General features: G+C 36.7%; 1 protein-coding gene across 1 annotated transcript in view; it reads left to right on the top strand.

The window, feature by feature from the left end:
- LOC145983900 (sorting nexin lst-4-like) overlaps positions 1 to 20,292 on the top strand; it is a 69,719-nt gene that overhangs the window by 44,999 nt on the left and 4,428 nt on the right. The window contains exons 6-11 of the mRNA XM_083117010.1: positions 1,395 to 1,523; positions 3,635 to 3,749; positions 5,272 to 5,506; positions 9,155 to 9,336; positions 12,917 to 13,089; positions 15,907 to 16,119. Coding sequence (XP_082973136.1) covers positions 1,395 to 1,523; positions 3,635 to 3,749; positions 5,272 to 5,506; positions 9,155 to 9,336; positions 12,917 to 13,089; positions 15,907 to 16,119 — 1,047 coding nt within the window. The remainder of the gene's footprint in view (positions 1 to 1,394; positions 1,524 to 3,634; positions 3,750 to 5,271; positions 5,507 to 9,154; positions 9,337 to 12,916; positions 13,090 to 15,906; positions 16,120 to 20,292) is intronic.

Raw genomic sequence — 20,292 nt, 5'->3', positions numbered from 1 at the left:
TTTTTTTTTACGACAAATAGGTAATTTGCATTTTTGAAGGAAAATTGTTATAACTCTGGCACTAAAGGAGCAATCTACTTTGAATAAGTTTTGTTTTTCAGCTAAAACATCAGAGCATGCAACCGTGTACAATTCAGAATGCCGGACCTAGGAAGGGGGCTTGGGGGGCACAACCCCCGAATTCCAATGGGAAAAAAACATAAAAATCTGGAGTTTGCCCCCCTCTTCTCCCGCTATTTTTGGGAGAAAGTGCGAACTTTAGTATTCTTTTCAAAGATTAGACATTTCTCAAGAGAATGAAACATGTTTCATGTTCTTGGGTGCCATACATGTTGAATAATAAGCCAAAATGTGATTTTTTTTTAATGAAAATAAGTAATTGCATTTTTGGAGGAAAATTGTTGTAACTCTGGCACTATGGGAGCAATCTACTTCGGATAAGTTTTGTTTTGCAGGTAAAACATCAGAGCATGCAACCGTGTACAGTTCAGAATGCTAAACCGAGAAAGGGGGTTTGGGGTGCGCGACCCCCGAATTTCAATAGAAAAAAAATAGAAAAATCTGAAGTTTTTCTCCCGCTATTTTGAGGAGAAGGCACAAATCTTAGTATTCTTTTCAAAGAATGGATGTTTCCAAAGAGAATGAAACATGTTTCATGTTTCTGGGTGCCATACAAGTTGAATAATGAGCCAAAATGTGAAACTCTGTTCGGAAATGTATCATGGATATGTTGCGGAGGGGGGTGAGGGGGGTCATCAATGTGAATTTCTCAGGCTTGCTCCAGACCGGTGTCCGAGTTTCCACACAAACATAAGACTATGAAGGTCCAAAAAGCACATTTATTTCGTAATCAGCACCATGATACCATATGGTATCATCGGGGCAGTACGACCTTATTCTGATCATACCATACGGTATCATCAGGAGAGTAAAGGTTAACAGTTTAGTCTGCAACGTAATCTTGATACAGTGTTGCACATTCGAAACCTCCAAACGATTCTGAGCGAAGCAAAATGCTTTCGAGGGTAAACTTAAAGAGGGACGTTACTGGTCGAAAATGTCGGCATCTTCGCTAGCGCTGCCTGCCATACTTCTCCCAATCTCTCGGCCTCGCAAGGAATTGGATGCACGGTATTAGGTAATCATGATGAAATTGTTTGTTTGTGTAAGTTCACATTTATCTTCCCTGATTTGAATATGTTGCAACTATTTTTGGGTCAAGACTAACCATTTACATTAGATTGTTTCAGCATTGTTCAGCTTATGTACATAATATTTACTAACATTTTACTCCTTATAGGTAGATAATGTTTAAAATATCTGTAATTTTGTTTCTAACAATAATTTGTATGTAACTCTATGCTAGAAACTTATTGTCATTTCATGCTTTTTAGGAAACTGATGATGGAAGTATAATGTGGCAACCAAACTCGGAACCATATTCTTGTGTAGTTGCTTCACCCAAAAAGGAGTCAAAACTTAAAGGACTGAAAAGCTTTATTGCATACCAATTAACACCTACAGTGAGTGATTAATAATATTTTTTAATAGTTTGAGATATAGTTGTGTGTGGTATGGAATAACAAAATGCATTCCAATAATAGTTTTATTCAATTGTATGCTTTGCGTTAGGTATTCACCAAAATATCTTCCAATAATTTGTAATTAGATTAAATATATTCTCACCTACTATGAAGAATAAAAGTACATTAAAATCTAAGACTGAACCGGAACTGATGCTGATGTACTGACACCAACTGATACTTTTCAGGAGCCTGGGTATCTTGCAGGGACCACAGAAAATGCAATGAAACAGTTTTGCAGAATTTTATTATCGTGGAAAACAAAATAAAAAATCCTAATTTTCATTAATTTTATGCTCCAACATTTACAAAAAGTGATTTCATAAGTAAATTACAACTATTTTAATATTTGTGTATCTCATATGTAATTATTTGAAAAACACTTCATAGGTTGATGACGTATTCATTGCAATCAAGTACACACACAGATATTAATGTTTATTAGGGATTGACTAATGTGAAATTTTTGCTGATACTGATAAATATACTAATACTAGTAACCAATATTTTATTGATCTGAAAAAATTGCAAATGTTTTTCAAATAACATAAATTGTTGGTTAATGTGCATACCCAGGTGACTGCAATGGGTTTTGATTTGAAAAGGAAACTACATATTTAGAAATTTCTAAGACAAAACCATTTAAGTCGCTTGGTTTTGTTCATTAATGAAGCAAGTGAATAAACATGCAAGTTCTTCATAGAACAATTGTAATTTTATGTCAGATTAGTACTTTATTGGTTATCATTTGGTAAATTTTATATCTGTTCTTATTGTCATTGGCAAAACTTTCATATTGGCTCGTCCCTACTAAATACAATTTCATTTCAAATTACTTACATTCATTAGATGGCAGGATTAGGATATTTTGTGTATTTCAATACATATAAATTACAATACAAAATACCTGTTAGTACTTGAATTAAAGGACTAGAAAATTTTCAGTTTCTTTGTTCACACAAAATCAAGATACCATAGATTTGAAAATTGTAATTTTGAAAAAAAAAAATTGGTTCTTGATAATAATCATCTTCTTAATGAATGCATGACTTGGATGGGGTTTTCCTTGCAAAAAGAAACTGTAGTTAAAATTTATTTAACAGAAACAGGTCATGTGAAATTTGCCTTGTTTTCATGAAACACGCACACACAAAGTTCCAGACCATTCAGCTTCCAGCCTAGTAACCACACTCCAAACACAATATTTTTTGTGTGGCAAAATCCAGATTCCAGAACAAAGGAACTTACAAAAATCATACTGAAAGTCACAAAGTATGACAGAGTCAAAACAAAGCATTGCCCTGTATGAAATATGAATGATTTGATCTCTCTTTTGAAACTTTCAAAAATTAAAGGAATCATCCATACTTCACCCAACCGGCTCTGTCATAGATAACACTGTCAAAGAAACCCATGCTATCATCCAACAGAAACCAGCCCTTAACCTGGACAATGGACAGGCACACCCAACTTGGTACCCCATCCTCAAAAAGATCTCCTACCAGAAAAAGAAAAGATGCGGTACGCATACTCGACCCCCCTCCAGCCACGCTGGAAATGGGAACTGCACTGCACGGAGCAGCATGACCCAGCCCCTCAACCACCACCTGGCAGTGCCACCTGACAACAGGATGCAAATGACTCAAACCAGGATACACACACCAGCGCCGCCGAACGGGAGAAATTGCAACTACCACCACCCGGGAACAAACAAACCATCTCCGCTCCAGATACCCTTAGTGAAAGAAGACAGAGGATCTTCGTAATTAATCGGATTTAACTATTAAATTGTGCCACGCGGAAATACGAAATTTCTAAATTTCACGTAAGTAATTTTAAACCGCGTTTACCGCATCCATCATGAAATCAGAAGTGACTTAATTATTGTTTTTTTCTTTAGTTATTGAGATACCACTTTTGATATCCTAATCTTGACAGATGTTTATTGGAATTTTGATTTATCACATCCCTATTCTATACCAATTAACTGCTGTCATGAATGGCTCATGTTCTGAGTAAAATTATTTAAATGTTCATTTTCTTTATTTTAGTCAACCAACATACAAGTCTCGAGAAGATACAAACATTTTGACTGGTTGCATGAACGTTTAGAAGACAAGTTTAGCTTGATACCTATTCCACCGTTGCCAGACAAGCAGATATCAGGTAATGATTTTTCAATAATCCATATCAATTCTTCTTGGGCCTCCCCGATGGTTCAGTGGTAGCGTCATCGCCTTGTAATCAAGGGGTCTCGGGTTTGATACCTGGTGGAGGCACATTGTGGTTCGGATCTCACTTTTAACTGTAGGTCCAGTCCCAATTAGCCTTACTGTGCATAAAGTGGACTAAAAAACCAAATCAACCAACCAACCATATCAATTCTTGTTACATTTAATGTTTAATGAATAAGGAAAAGTGTCTTGCACTGAAATGGATGTTACACTCCACCATGACCAATGTGAATTATGGCATACTAAACTGAACAAGACTATCTGTTAGTTGAATAAACACCATTTTGTATGCAAATTTAAAAAGAAAGAGATTAAATTTTTGTTGAAAGTGTTGTGGAAGTACAAATTGTTGGGTGAACCGTAAGCAGAGAAACTAGTAAGCTAGACAGAAATGTCCAAAAATTAAAAGAAAAATAATTTTGTAAATGATAATGTTCTTAAGTGCGCAATCTTAAGGTTGGTTTGCTCAAGCTCTTTTTACTTACTTACTGACTGTCCTGTTCACCCCTCTTGCCGCAGTTTTTTCTAGGATAGAAAGAGCATTTTAAATAATGGAGATTATTTGAAATCCATACTCTCCTTATTTCAAATGCCAATATCTTCATTACTACTGAAGATGGAGGCATAGGGCCTTGATAAATGGTGCCAGCAGATTGTTTTTTTTTTTCTGGAAGAAGTTGACAGATAAATTGAAAAATCGTAACCTTCACAATCCATATAACTTCTTAACTTTTTGCTTTATGCATGTGCACACAGGATATAGCAAATTGACAGATATTTAGCAGTCGGCAGATGGTATACACAGTTCAATACCATGAAATGCCAGTACTGGCAAGAGTGACTGATGCTGCAGCTTTCTTCTTTGCTTGATACCTCAGTTCAGGAAAAGTCACAAGCAAGACTGCTTTATTGAAATGTGTGAATCACATGGTTTATTGCTTCTATCGTACAACTAGAGTTGACCAGTTTGCACAGTGCCATTTGAAAGCATGGTGAATTCCTGTTGGATAATAAAACAAATTGTAGTCATCCAGAACTGGATTTTACAACTCGGCAATCAGGACCTTAATTACAAGCTTGATGTGCAAAGACACTAGACATTTCAAAGCTGTTTTCATTTGAAAGCATTGACCATATGATCGCCAATTCGCTATCCACTATGTGCATGTGGATACATGTACACTCCTCTTCCCACTAACAACATCCTAGTTTTGTAGTCAATTTTTGCATAGATAAGCTAGACTTACAGTATAAAGTAGGATTTGAATCACCAAAATATGTTCCCACAGGCAACAGTCATCAGGGAGGCCCATCAGGTTTGCTGTTTATTTAATTATTTTTTTTATCATGTTTGGCATTCCCATCCTTGAACTTGCATGTATTTATGATGAATTGCGTGCATTATTAAAAATGACAGGAAAATCCATTGATATTTGTTTTGTTCTTTCACATAGGAAGGTACGAAGAGCAGTTCATAGAGCACCGCAGGGTCCAACTACAGAAATTTGTGAACTGCATGTGTAGGCATCCAGTGTTGTCTAGATGCTCTGTCTGGCAGCATTTCATGACATGTACAGATGAGAAGAGATGGAAAACAGGGAAACGAATAGCAGAGAAAGATGAACTTGTTGGTGCAAATTATTTTGCAACTTTTCAAGCTCCTGAACATCCATTGGATATTGCAGTTGTGTAAGTAGGACTAACTCTCTGGCATTTCTAAACCCAAAGGTTCATTGCTGCAGCAACGTAAATTTCTCAATCCGCTCCTGACCATCCTTATCTTCTTTCAGGCCCATTTTAATATTGTCATTCCACCTTTGCCTTGGATTTCCTACAGGTCCCTTACCATCAGGTTTTCCAACCAGGATCCTGTAAACATTTCTATCTTGTCCCACGCATGTCACATGATTGTCCTACTGAAGTCTTCTTGATTTAATTACCGTATTCTAATAATGCCAGGTAAAGGTAAGGTAAAGTTCCGTGTGTATATGCGTAACACCGTGCCATGAAGGCACATTTAGAGAGTGTGAGGGCAGGGCCCCACACATTCTCAATCTCTTCCACGAAATTTTTACAATTCTAATTCGTGAGAAACCCGTTTCCACTGAGACCTATGGAAAGGAAAACAATCTCTCATTTATTGCAAGTGAAACTCGAATAATCTTGACACCAGTCACACTGGCGCCAGCAAAAGTCTGGAGATAATCGGGCAGAATGAATATTGTATTTTAACAGATCTACTAGAGCATTTTCTGTTACAAGATTAACTTGTAAGATAAGATCTGTCGGGACACACAACACAACCTTTCTTGGCACCAGAAAAAAAGAAAATACGGGGCTGTAAATTTCGTTCTGTTTCGTCTGTGTAAACATCGTAAAAAAAGTCGTTTTCTTTCTTTCAACCACCTTCATATTCATCCCCCTCCCCCATTCCAGGGAGCAGTCCAAACTCTTTCTCGACTTATATTGTAATCCAGCCTGAAAAAGGAAACACACAAGCGATCTGTTTGCACCCAATGCATATTCTAGGACACATTAAACAGCATCGCACTCGATAATCATTCGGGTTTCGAATTCGATTTCACTTTAAACTGTATATTTAGTCCTGATTAGCCCATCAGCATAAAATGAACTCAAAACAAGCTTTATGAAACCTGTGCATTTTCACATATCAAAATGGTAAATTGTTATTTACTCTCATGTTAATTGACGATTTAGTGTTGGATTATTTAGGCGTATTCTTGATGTCAAACACCCGCTCCTCCAAAAGTTTTCCCCTTCAATAATGTCTTTTTAATCAGTCTCGGCAACCATTCCTACATTGTGCACTTTTTTTCCCACATGAATGGTTCTGAAGAAAAGCTGATTCGAATTGAATTTAAGTTTTGCTTATCAGGAGGTGCAGAACATGAAGTTATTTTAACTCTTGTTTTCCTTTCTGGAGATCGAATTTCGTTATCATTCAAAACAATAACTTTTTCCTTCGTGCTGGATGAGTCATTGCTGTTATCGGCAAGCAAGAGCTTTGCAGATGCTAGACAAAACACTGGTGCCAGCTGCAGTGTAAAAACAAGGAGACCAGCTGGAAGTTCGAGCAACAGGTGGCAGAAGAGAAAAATCCCGGCATTTTAAAGATAACGCAACTGTCTAAGACAAAACTTTTAACAGGAGTGTAAAGAAGAAAGAAATGACCCTTGCTTTACATTTTACCATGCAACACAATAATACGGGCAATATTTCCTAAGCAGACAACAGCATTAAAAAAAAAAAAAAAAAGGACCTGAATTCTGCAATTATCAACATTGCCGTGCACACCAGTGGCGGAGAATGAGCTGCGGAAAGGGGGGGAGGGTCATTTTTTTTACTTATTCTATGGATTTTTGTTCGTTTTCAAGAATATATCCAGAACTGGTTGCCCCATTTTAGACATCAAAGGAAAGGAGGTCGACTTCCACCCTCACCTGTAATCAGCCCGTGTGCATACACGAGCAAGAAAATCATGGCTGAAACAGTCGGCCACGTTTGCTGACAGGAAAAAAGGGAGAAGTCAGTCAGCCAATGGAACACTTTTTTTTGGCAAATATTATGACATCGACACAATTAGGAAAACGTATGAAGTGGGAAATGGGAGTTATGGTGCACGTAAGATCGAAGTAAACTTTTGTGGAAACCTGGATGACAACGCATTAAGCGGTTGACGATCTTTAGTTGGTCTATGTGGTTTTGATTATATCTTAACAGTTTCGCTTTTTTATGAAGTGTTACAGGGAACAAAGAACACGTTTTGAATGAATGCAGTTACCGGAAGTTGTTGGCTACAAGGCCAAGACCTGGGGAACTCTAGGTCAGAGCTGGACAGATGGGCCAGACTTCAAGGTGCCATGCTTCTGTATTTTGGAACATTCCTGCAATCTTATCTCTCAAGGTGGTGTATTTACCGATGAAAGAGCTTGACCTGCCATACACATTGTCAAACACTGCAAGTCCAGCAGTCATTTCGGGCTCCCCCCCCCCCCCCTTCTCCGCACGTTTCAGCAGCTTTTAGGACAAGGAAACAAGTCAAGGTCGATTAAAAATAACATCCAAGCTCATTCGATCTTCTCTTCCTTCTTGCATATCTAAAAGCGAGCGTGGCAAAACAAGCGTGGCACGTTTGATAGCGGCTGTCGGGTACAGGGTAACATTGGTGCGCTTGAGGGAGAGGAGGGCAGAAGTCAAATGCTATTGGATATCACTTGGGCATGGTGTGGTGGTGTCTATTTTTAGTTCAGACCCAATTGTGAACGGTGAACGGTAGAGCGCTTGTGAAGGGAATGAGTGAAAAAAAAACAATGTATTTTTCGGCCGATTTCCTTCAATTTTTCAACTTTTTTTTCCCAAATTTTTCAACTTTTGTCTACATTTTTCACGGTTCTCGGGAAAAGGGTTGTTACTTCGAGAGGGTCGTTATATCTGGACTCATAGAATTGAGAGTTGACTTATGTTATTTATTTTCTCATTTGTATATTCAGGTGATATTCACAAAGAATGAAGAAATTTCTCTTGTACACCTTATTGAATATTGATTTTCTTCTGTTGTGTTGCTGGTTACTATGGTGATTTTAGTTAAATGCTGAATAATACAGTGTTAAGTGACATTGGTCAATTTCTTTAATTACTATAAAATAATTATTGCAACGAACTACCCACACTGGGTAGTTGCAAGTTCAATATTATGTAACCTTTTCCTTTTCCACTCACCTGTTGTTTCCTCTATTAGGTCTAAATATCTTTCTCAAGATTTATTTTCTAAAACTCTTTAATTTTTGTTGTCTTGTGCTGTTTCACATCCATATTGAACTACCAGCAAAGTTACTGGTTTGTATATTTTAATCTAGATATTAAATGAGACTACAAATGTTTCTGAATATAAAAGCAACATACATCACCTGAATTATGTTTTAATTTGAATTTGCTTTTTAATACCATTTTCATTTGTTTATATTGTGCCAAAAATATTGGAATTTAGAAAGTGATTCAAATAGGTTATTATCATTAATTAAGTTTCAATTAGTTCTCCTTTAGTTAATAATCACCAATAATTACATTCATGTACAGGATCAGACTTCTTAAAATAATGTTAGATAGTATTTTATATGATGTTGATAGGTGGAAAATTTACAATTAGTTTTCTTTCCATTGTTGAAAAATTTCTTATGTATTCCATATTAGACAAATTATGTGAATTTTATATATTATTGACTTTTCCACCATATTTAATGAATTCTGCTGGAATTTATTCAATGTCATGTGCTATTTTATTTTTTTAAACCTTTTATTACTGCTTTTTGAATTTAGTGAAAAGCAGACAGACAGTTGTTTTAAGTTCATCCATGGAATGGATGGAGCTGTAAAGAATCTGATGGCAACCTCACTCGATCAAACAAAGAAACATCAAGGGCCATACAAAAGGGAATATCAAAGAATTGGTCAGGCTTTTAGTGCATTAGGACATGCTTTTGAAATGGAAGGCTCTGCAGGTAAGAGTAAACATTATGTAACTCAAATTAGCTTTCTATGTTCTTTCTTGGTCCAAAATTTGTATTAAATGCAAATAAGTACTGTGTATTTAAGAAGAAACATCTTACATCATGTTCCAGCAACATTCTTGTTAAAAACACACACAACAAATAAACAGCATGATGAAAGTTACTTCTAAAGTCTGTCCAAGCTTTCGACTCCATCTCGGAGTTATCAACAGGGCTGGTCAAGAGATAGCGAAGAAGAAGCGGCCAGGGTTCCAATGACCTTTACTTGACAACAAGAGAATAATAATGATATACACATATAGTGTTGTGTATGTTTTATACTTATAATGTTTATTTCTTCACTTAAAGTAAATAAATAAATGTGATTTCTTCTTGTATGCAACACAACTATCATCTGGTAATATACATAAATTCAGTGGAACCCTGATTTTATGTTTCTGAATTTTACATTTTCCACATTATACATTCAGTCTTGATGGTCCCAATAGCAAAATGTTGTAAAATCCTCGATTTTACATTTTCCCACATTGTAAGTTTTACAGTTGGGTCCCCTGAAAAATGTAAAATCGAGGTTCCACTGTAACTAGATTTATATATAATTTAGTTTGTTTATTATTTTTATGGCTGAGCTAATAACACAATATCAGGAATGATACTCTTGCAGATCTGGACTAATATTTTAAGAATTTGAAAGTGTTCAAAATAGTGATAAATGTTACAATACAGGAAAACCTCGTTAATACGAAATTCAAGGGACCAAAAAATGTCAACTTCGTATTAAACGACTTCGAGTTATCCAAACTTTCCAAGATGGCACCTGTTTTCAGGTGTAAATAAAGTAGAGTACAAATTACCCCCACAAAGGATGTTTTATACTTGGTGGTAGCTCAGAAAATAAGCATTATATGTACTTTATAATAATATTGTACGTTTTAAAGAAAGTGTAAAAAATGTTACACAAAATGAGAACACTGAGCTTAAAGCGGACACAAAGATTCCAAGGAAACGGTTAACACCATTTATCCAACCTAGTTATACAATCGGTTATGCACGGGATGCATGTTGTGGCAAAAAGTCATAAAAAACTGTATTTTCTTTTAATTGTGCAAAGTCCTTGCTCTTCCACGAAATTCTTACAATTTTAGTTCATAAGAAACCCGTTTGCAGGGAGACCTACGGAAAGGAAAACAATCTAGTTTATTGCAAGAAGTGAAACTCGGAAGAATCTTGACAGTAGTCACACTGGCGCGAACAAGAGACTGGAGATAATCGGACAGAATGAATATTGGATTTTATGTGCATTCACTAGAACATTGTCCGTTACAGGATTAACTGGTAAGAGAAGATTATCTTGTGAGAGAACACAACCTTTCCCTGGCATAAAACAAAACAAAAAAATCGGGGCTGTAAATTTTGTTCTGGTTTGGCTGTCTAAAACACATCGTAAAAAAAAAGTCACGTTTTCTTTGCTTCAGTTAACTTCAAATTCGCGCCCCCCCCCCCCCCGCCCCCCCCTTGCCCCTTTGCAGGGATTAGTTAAAACTCTTCCTCAACTTGCATTGTAATCCACTCTGAAAAAGTAAACACACAACTTGTGATCTGTTTGCGGTTTGGATCCCACTTTAAACTGTATATTTAGTCCCGCTTAGCTCATCAGCATAAAATGAACTAAAAACAAGCTTTACGAAACTTGCGTATTTTCAGATTAATCAACAATTTATTGTATGTTTCAGGAGTATTTTGGAGGTCAAACACTCGCTCTGCCAAAACTTTTCCTCTCGTATTCCTACATTGAGCATTGCGTTTTTTTTTTGTTTTTTTTTTTAACAGCAGCATGCTAATTCTGAAGAAAAGTGGGGATTATATGGCTTTTTGAGATTCAAAACAATGAAGCTTATTCCTTTGCACTGGATGAGTCATTGCAGTTATCGGCAAGCGAGAGGTTTCCAGACGCTAGACTAAACATTGGTGCCAGCTGCAGGGTAAACACAATGAGACCGGCTGGAAGTTAGAGCAGCAGGTGGCAGAAGGGAAATTATCGGCATTTTAAAGATAACCCAGTTATCGAAGACCGAAACCATTCACACCAGTGGCAGATAATGAGCTGTTGTAGGAGAAGAAAGGGGGTCACGTTTCTTTTACTTATCATGCAGTTTTTGTTCGTCTTAAAGAAGGTATTCAGAACTGCTTGCTTTTTCTTTAGATGCCAAAGGAAAGGAGCCCGTGTGCGCACACGAGCAAGAAAATCCCCCGTTTGCTGATAGATAAAGGGGAGAAGTCACTCAGACAACTAAACACTGTTTTGGCAAATTTTATGACCGGCACAGTTGGGAAACGTATGAAGCGGGAAACTGGAGTTGCAATATATGTAAGATCGATGTCAACTTTTGCGGGAAACCTAGATGACAACGCATTAAGCGGGTTGACAATCCTTTAGTTGGCCTATGCGGCTTTGATTATCTGTAACAGTTTCCCTTTTTTTTATGAAGTTCTACAGGGCACAAAGAACACGCTTTTAATGAAAGTGGTTACGGGAAGTTGTTGGCTACCAGGCCAAATGTTGCTCGCTCACGGGAAAATGCTGTATCTCGAGCTCAGAGCTAGACAGATGGGTGACACTTCAAGGCGCCACGCGTCTTGTATTTTGGAACATTCGTGTGATCTTATCTCACATTTCTCATCTAACACTGGTGAATATTTCCAAGGTGGCGCATTCAGCGGGGAAAGAGCTTGACCTCCCATGCACATTGACAAAGAATGTCAGTGTCCAGCGGGCATTTCGGGCTGCTTCCCTCGAGTTGTCAGCAGCTCTTAGGACAAGGAAACAAGTCAAGGTCAAGTTAAAATAAAGTCCAAGCTCTCTCCACATTCGATCTTCTCTTGTTGACTTACGCAGGTGTCTACTTCGAATTAAGCGAAACCAGTTTTGCGGAAGGGTCTTGTAAACAACTTCGTATTAAAAATTATCCGTATTTCGATTTATCTGTACTGAAATACATTATAAATCCTATCTTATCAGCTGGGGAATAGGAAGAACTTCGGATTAAAGGGTACTTCGTATTAACCAATATCGTATTAACGAGGTTTTCCTGTATAAATATTAGATTGTAAAATATCTCCCTCCTTCCCTCTCCCACTTCTCTCTTTACTTCTACCACAATTTTAGAGTAGAATTAATGAAAGTTCTGAATTTTTCAGAATTATGATGACATAGTAATTGTATCTGATTTTATTTTATTTCACTATTTTGTTATGCCTTGCAAGATACCTGGACTCTTGAGATATGTCAACCAATACTGATGTCCTAGTTATTATTGTATTGAATTGTTACCTGTAGTGTTGATACAAATTTCATATCAGTACATCTCTAATAAATATATTAATATTAGTTTCAAAATTAATAGATTTGCTAAGTTAAGATTTTGTAAGAATAAATGACAGATTCTTTTTTTTAGATCATTTGTTTTGTGATGATTTAGTTGTACTTATGAAATTGAAATCCAATAAACAACCTGTAACCGCTATTGTGTTTAGATTATATAGGTAGACCTATATGTATTTTCTTTTCCAGGGAGCCCAGTTGATAACTTGACTCATGCTATCAAAGTCACGGGAGAAACATACAATGATATAGGAAGATTATTTGAAGAACAGCCTAAAGCTGACTGGGAACCATTAGGAGATATGCTTCACATATACAAAGGAATATTGTCATCATTTCCTGACATACTTGCTGTTCATAGGGTAAGTGTCAATTTCAGTGGCATATATTTTATATCTGTTTCAGGTTATCTACTGACTGAAAATTTTTTTAATGCTGGGAATAATGAGCATGAGGATTTAAATGTGGAATCGACATAGCTTATTCATTCTAAACAACTGGAACAGAACATTCATAAACATTAAAATGCATTCATGATGGATGCGGTGAACACGGTTTTAGTGATTAATTTTGAAAGTCCACTGCCTTCATTAACTGAGAATGCGGCGTCTGTGATGGAGATTGTAGTGTGTCACTGCTTTGTTTGTTCCCGGGCTGCGATAGTTCCATTTTCTCCCATATGGTGGTGTGGTGCATGTTTCTTGGTTTGCACTGTGTGCTGTGCTTTCCTCTGGCAGCTGTTTTGGTTTCCATAATCTGGCAGTGTTGCAGGGTGGTGACTGGCAGGTTGGGTTGTCTCCTGCAATGTCACACCAAGTAACACAATGCATCCAAAAAACATCCAAATTCACAACACGGAAACTCTAAACTTTACATATTCAATACTAAAATGCATGTTCATCATAATTGTTTCAGGTTTGTACACAAATTAGTAGATGATATTACACACACCCCCTGTAAGCAAAAGTAATATCTTCTGTCACTGTTATTTGCAACCTTGGTGGCCAAGTGGGTTGAGTATCATTTTACCACTGATGGTTCCATGTTAAAAAAAAAAAGGTAGGGGAAAGGGGCTTCCTGAAGATGCTCTTGTCTCCTCCACCTGCATACTTTAGTCACACTACGTTAAAATACAAGGTTGTTAGTTACAGAGTGTGTACTGGATTTCCCTGCTTTTCTTTGTTGTTTTCCCTTTATTTACGATTTCAATTCACTCTAATAAGTTCAAGTTTCATTTTTCAACACAGTTTTTGTTCGTGATTGATTTCGCCACCTGTCTAGTAGCTTGGTTACGCATGTACTGTCTTGCCATGTGTTGTGTGGTTCCTTTTTCTCCTGCTTGCATTCATGTAGGTGCTAGTTGACATGGGCCTTTTACTTTCTACTCCTCCGGCATGGACATAGTATTTTCTTCTTTTGCCACGCATCGGGATTTTGGTGCTTTCAGTTCCTGGTCTCGTCTGCATCCATGGGAAGGCATTCGTTTTCACTCTCATATGCAGGCAGGCTTTTTCACAGGTGCTTATGGTCCATACTTATTTTTTTTTGTGTGTGGGCATGTGGGGAGAATGGGTAGGATGAGCATGCCTATTTTTGATGACAGAAAGCCAGTTTTTATTGAGGATCCAGGGTTGGTGTTGAGGTCAGCGGGAATGGTCACTATTGCATATGTTTCTTTTGAGAGTCTTTCTAACATGTATCTTGCTTGTATAATTACTTTCGCACAGTTTGTGCTATGGTTTTCGTCAATGAGGTGGCAGGAAAGGCCCATTCCTCTTCTCCCGAACTGGTGATCTTCGTGTTCCTTGAGCCTGTTTTCCAATCGGCATTTCGTCATACCTATATATTTGCCTCTGCAAGTGCAGGTGATTATGTAGAGGATTCACTTCTTGCATTGGGGTTGGTGTAGTATCGCTTGAAATGGGTTAGGTGGGAGCCTATGGAAAGGGGGGAAGGTGGCATGTTACTTACTACTGCTATCTCGAAACAGTGCCTAGTCAGTACGTTTTGTACATATATATATATTTGTTAGGGCAGGGTAGGCTAATCCATTTTTCTTGTATCTTTTTCATTCTGGTTGCATGGCTAGTTTTGGTTGCATCCAGGAGGCAGAAGAGTTCTTGTTGCTTGTACCTATTGTTGATGCCTAGGGAGATGATGCAGTTGAATTCAGGTGCTTTCTCACAGGCACTTTCAAGCATAGACAATAAGCGCCTGTGAAATAGCCTGCCTGCGCACGCTAGTGAAAATTAACACCTTCCCACATCGGCAGACTATGAGACTGGGAACCGAAAGTGCCAAAATCCCGATGCATGGTAAAAGAAAGAAGTACCAAGCCCATGCCGGAGGAGCAGAAAGTAAAATGCCTGCATCAACTAGCACCACCATGAATGCGAGTGAGAGAAAAAGGAACCACACTATCCGTAGCAAGAGAGTACATGCTAGATGAAGCCAAAGACAGGTAGCAAGATTGATGATGAACAAAAACTGTTCGAAGGAATGAAACATGAACTTACTTGAGTGAATTACCTCTCTATGCATAACCACCAAACAGATATCTTTAGATACAATTATGATTTCAATTTTACTACATACCAAAACGAGGATCATGAGTATTTATTGTCCAGAATAGTCATTGCCTCATTGGTTTACATGGAATAGTGGTGGTGAGGGTTAAGATTGCATTTGGTCTTGGTTACAGAGTAACTGAAGCTAATGCTTGGAAGTATTAGGTCTATAATTATTTACTAGTTATATAGTCTTAAAGTTAGAGAGGACAAATTAGTACAAATAAGGTTAGTATGTGTATTTTGGTTCCAGGTTCAAGTTCTGGCCTGGGTATGGATGTTCTTTGAGAGTGTGCTTTCATAAATTTAATCTAATCATCATTCATCTTCATTGCTGCAATTAGCCAAAAGTGGCAAAAAGCAACATAAATTAAGAAATAAGAGATCATCATTTGCCAGAGTTGCACAAAATGCTTCTAACCACTCATATGTGTCTCCGTTATTGTACACAGTCTTTAGTTCTTCCTTCATCTTTTCTCCAACTATTCTAGAAACATGTTATTTTAGTCTTCTCCATTTAAATGATAAGTTTTTGGAACATTTTTGTTATTTAGTATAAAAGCTGTGTATAATAAGTATTATTGTCAAGAATGTTCAATATTCTTGTTTCAGGATGCCATACAAAAGAGAAAAGAATGTGAAAAACATGCACATGGGCATGACCCCAAGATGGATGCAGGTCAATTACAAGAAGTGTATCGAAGAACAGATGTCATTTCATTTGCCCTACTAGCTGAAATGAACCACTTTCATAGTGAGCGCACTGTGGATTTCAGGCTGGCAATGCAAAACTACCTCAAAGAGCAGATAAACTTTTATGAACAGGCAAGTATATTCTAAAGTTACTAATGGTATTCAATCTTATTGTCAGATAATTTCCTTTACAACTTGATTAATATTATTATGAGTTAATATACATTCTGTCAAATAAATACCGGGAATTGTTCATGTAAACAACCCATGTAAAAGGTATGAAAAACATTTTTTGGCTGTAAGTTTGTACCAATGTACCTAATTGTCATGTAGAGTTTTGGTGCGATCTGTTGACCAGTTTGTTTACAGCTGTTGGTTAAGTTAGTCGACCTCAAGTGTGCCCTGCTATTTTGTAATGGATAAAAATATTGAACATAGTGTTTGCCTCAGATTTTGTGTTGCTAGCGAAATTTCTTGTGCTGAATCATTGAAAATGTTGGAGAAGGCCTACGGTCAGTCTACTTTATCAAAAACACGAGCAAATGAGTGGTACAAAGTATTTAAAGGAGGACAAGAAGTGGTTGAAGATTTGCCTCATTCCGGTCAACCTTCAGTGTCATTGACTGACAAAAACATTGGCAAATTGTAGGAAATGGTGAAGGAAAATTGTCATTCAAGCTTAACCTTTAAACCGCCGCCGGGTTTACTGAAGTAACCACTGTTTCGCCGAGGTTTTTCCACGCGAATTTTAAATTTGTACACTTATTTCGGAAAAACATTATAACTGGTAGACTATTGGACCAATCTGCTTCGGGTAAGTTTTGTTTTCAAGCTAAGACACCAGGGCATGCAACTGTGTACAATTCAGAATGCCTACAATGAAAAGATTGGGTAAGGTGGGCCGTGTCTCCAAATTTCCATGAAAAAATAATAAAAATCAGGACTTCGCCTCATCTTTCCCCACTCCTATGGGAAAGGATGCAAACTTTAGCTTTCTTTTCATAGTATGGACCTTTCATAATGAAATGAAAGTTGTTTCATGTTCTTAGCTGGCACACATTTACACCGCTGGGCAGGTTTGCCAAATGTAACCCCTGATTCGCAGAGGCTTTTCCGCGCGATATTTAAATTTTATTTCGGAAAAACGTTATAACTCGTGGACTATTGGACCAATCTGCTTTGGTTAAGTTTTGTTTTCAAGCTAAGACACCAGGGCATGCAACTGTGTATAATTCAGAACACCAAAATGTAAAAGACTGGCTGGGGTGAGCCGTGCCCCCAAATTTCCATGAAAAAATAATAAAAATCTGGACTTCGCCCCATCTTTCCCCACTCCTATGGGAAAAGAATGCAAAATTTAGTTTTCTTTTCATAGTATGGACCTTTCATAATGAAATGAAAGTTGTTTCATGTTCCTAGGTCGCACACAAAATGTAATATGAGTCAATATGCTGAAGTCTGCATGCACAGCTCGAAAAACAAGGTTAACAGGGACTCTAACACATGACCTGGGCATGTTGAAAGGGAGGGGGGAGTGCTCCAACCTTGATGAAAGCGTGGAAATATTACCTAATTCGTCTTGTCACATGTATGTGACAACGGCGACAAGAACCTTACTTTGTGTGACACATATATGTGACAACGGCGGTTTAAATGTTAAGGGAGATGGCTCAGGATCTGAAGTGTCTCATGAATCCATTCCCACCATTTTAGTTGATGTTTTGGACATGAGACACATTGCAGCATGGCTTGTTCCAAAGGAGCTCAATTTTCTTCAAAAAAAGCACTGCAAACAGGTTGCTGAAAACATTCTTGAACGAGCCAAAAACTCAACGAATGTCATCGATCAGGCACTGTATTTGCCAGATATGGCCCTTTGTGACTTTTTTGTTCCCAAAACTTAAATTACCACTTCATGGAAGACTTTCTGAGTTCATTGAAGCCATGAAACAAAATTCGCAGAAGGAGCTGAAGGCCATACCAGAATGTGCCTATAAGAAGTGTTTCAACAACTGGATTATTCATTCGCATAAGTGTATTGCATCAAATGGGGCCTATTTTGAAGGCGACAAAAAAGTAGAAAAAAACTGATAATTATACCAATATTTTGAGCTTTATTGTACAATTCCCAGTATTTATGTATGTGTTTATGTGTAGCAGTGTATTATTGAAATGGAATATATATTTGAACAGGAACTATGTATGTGAAATACTCCAAATGATGAAGAACTTGGAATACCAACCAGATTAGTTCTGAAAAAGTTTGAGCTCTCCAGGACTAATGTTACATTAGGTCTCCAAATCTACAAAACCTTTCTTACAATATCCCATGAAAATCTCTTCATAAATATTGGTAAACTTAATCCATTGTACTACAAACGCATTGTATTAATGTTTGGTTGTGTTTGTTTATCATCTATTTGTCATTCAGTATGTAATATGTTTTAAGTCATATTCTGAATTTAGTTTATATTTAAGGATGGGCCGATATGAAATATTGGCCAATACTGATAAAGTACAGATATAAAATTTACCAGTACTGATAACCAATATTCTACCAATCCGGTATAAAATTCCAAATGGTCCTTGAAGAACCTGAGTAGTTCATTGACCTTGTTAATAAATATTTGTTTCCAGGTGACTGCAGTGCAAAAGAAGTTGCATATTTAGACATTTACTTTTTTAAAAAGTAGGGCATGGAGATTATTAGAGGCATGCATATTTTGTTTTTGACGAAAACACGAAATGTGTAATAACACATTGTAATGCTAATTTTTCATGTTTCTGAAAGGTGTGAGGTGCATTTTCGTACCCTGTTTTTTCACGAAATGATGCGAAATGAACTGCAAAATGCGAAATTGACTCTTAAACATGAAATTTACCGTTTATATACAGACGCGACACTTTCTGAAGTCAGAATTATCCTGAGAGTTATGCAATTCATGGAAAATTGATTAATTTTGCTGCAAACATTTGAGAAGCAAAAATGGACCCCTTTATACAGGATAAACTTAATATTCTGGTAATGATTTAATGTGCTATTAGAAGGGATATGTTTATTTTGTGTAATAGTGCAGTTTTTAAATCAAATTTGGGATTATATTCACATTTTTAAAACCAAAATGTCATTTTATATACTGCTTTTCCACCGCTATAACAGCGAAATTTCATTTTATTTACTGCTTTTGAACCTGAAATTGACTCTTTTTTTTGTACCGAAATATTGCTTTTTTATTTACCAAAAATAGGTGACATTAGAAATTATCCAAAAGAATTATAACAAAATGGCAGAATTTTGCACTAAATTATAAGATCCTTTTTTGTAGCTAATCAGTAGTGATTTATTCATTCTATTTTTTTTGAGTTTTAAATAACAGTGGTTAAAAGTCCAAAAAACTAGAATAAATTATAAGATATTTATAGATATATCATATTGGTAAAATAATCAGTAATTTCACCAATACACCAATATGCCTATATCAGCCAATACTGATAGAGTAACGATTAATCTGTGCCATCCCTAGTTTATATTCTCTACATTGCTGCTACAGATGAAATTTCATTGTTATTTTATATCCTTTCAACTTATGATCATTTTATATCAATATACATTTTAACTGTTCCTCTTAATATTGAAACAGCTATTTTTATCTTTATCATATGCATTAAAACATTTCATTGAGTAAAATTTCGGTGAAGGAACAGTAACATCAATCTTGTTACCAATGATTTTGGTTTCAAGTCCCAACCTGAGAATGGGTGTTCCTTTGTGAATGACCCTTCTTCATCACTTTCAGCTTCATTGTTGTGATAAGCCTAAAGAAGCAGAAAAGTCACATAAAATAAGAGAATATAAATAAGTACTCATAATTGGGAAAAGAGAGACATGGTAGTATATAAATACGGAGAAACTAGTACTCACTTTATCCGCGAAACTGATTTTTCTTCTTCGTTCTATTAATGCCAGTGGCGACTGCCACCATCCTCGTTCGAACAAGTTGGACAAGTTCCAACAAAGATGGTGGCAGTGACCACTGAAATTAATAGAACGAAGAAGAAAAAATCAGTTTCGTAGATAAAGTGAGTACTAGTTTCTCCGTATTTATAAATAAGTATATTCAGTAGTTCAGATTCTTCATGAAAAGTTTGACATCATATATTGGCACTCTTATCAGCATTGAGAAAACTCGCATATTGGCTTGTCCCAATGTATACGGTACATTCTTCTTCACTAGACTTCAACCTTACCTAGTTGTAATTATTAGCAGAAAGCTTGAGAAGCACATGCTTGCTGCAGTCAGCACC

The sequence above is a fragment of the Lepisma saccharinum genome, chromosome 2 (assembly GCF_977018435.1).
Source record: "Lepisma saccharinum chromosome 2, izLepSacc3.1, whole genome shotgun sequence".
NCBI classification, from domain to species: Eukaryota; Metazoa; Arthropoda; class Insecta; order Zygentoma; family Lepismatidae; genus Lepisma; species Lepisma saccharinum.
Note: the sequence above shows the minus strand (reverse complement) of the source record. Positions and strands in the feature narration are given on the sequence as shown.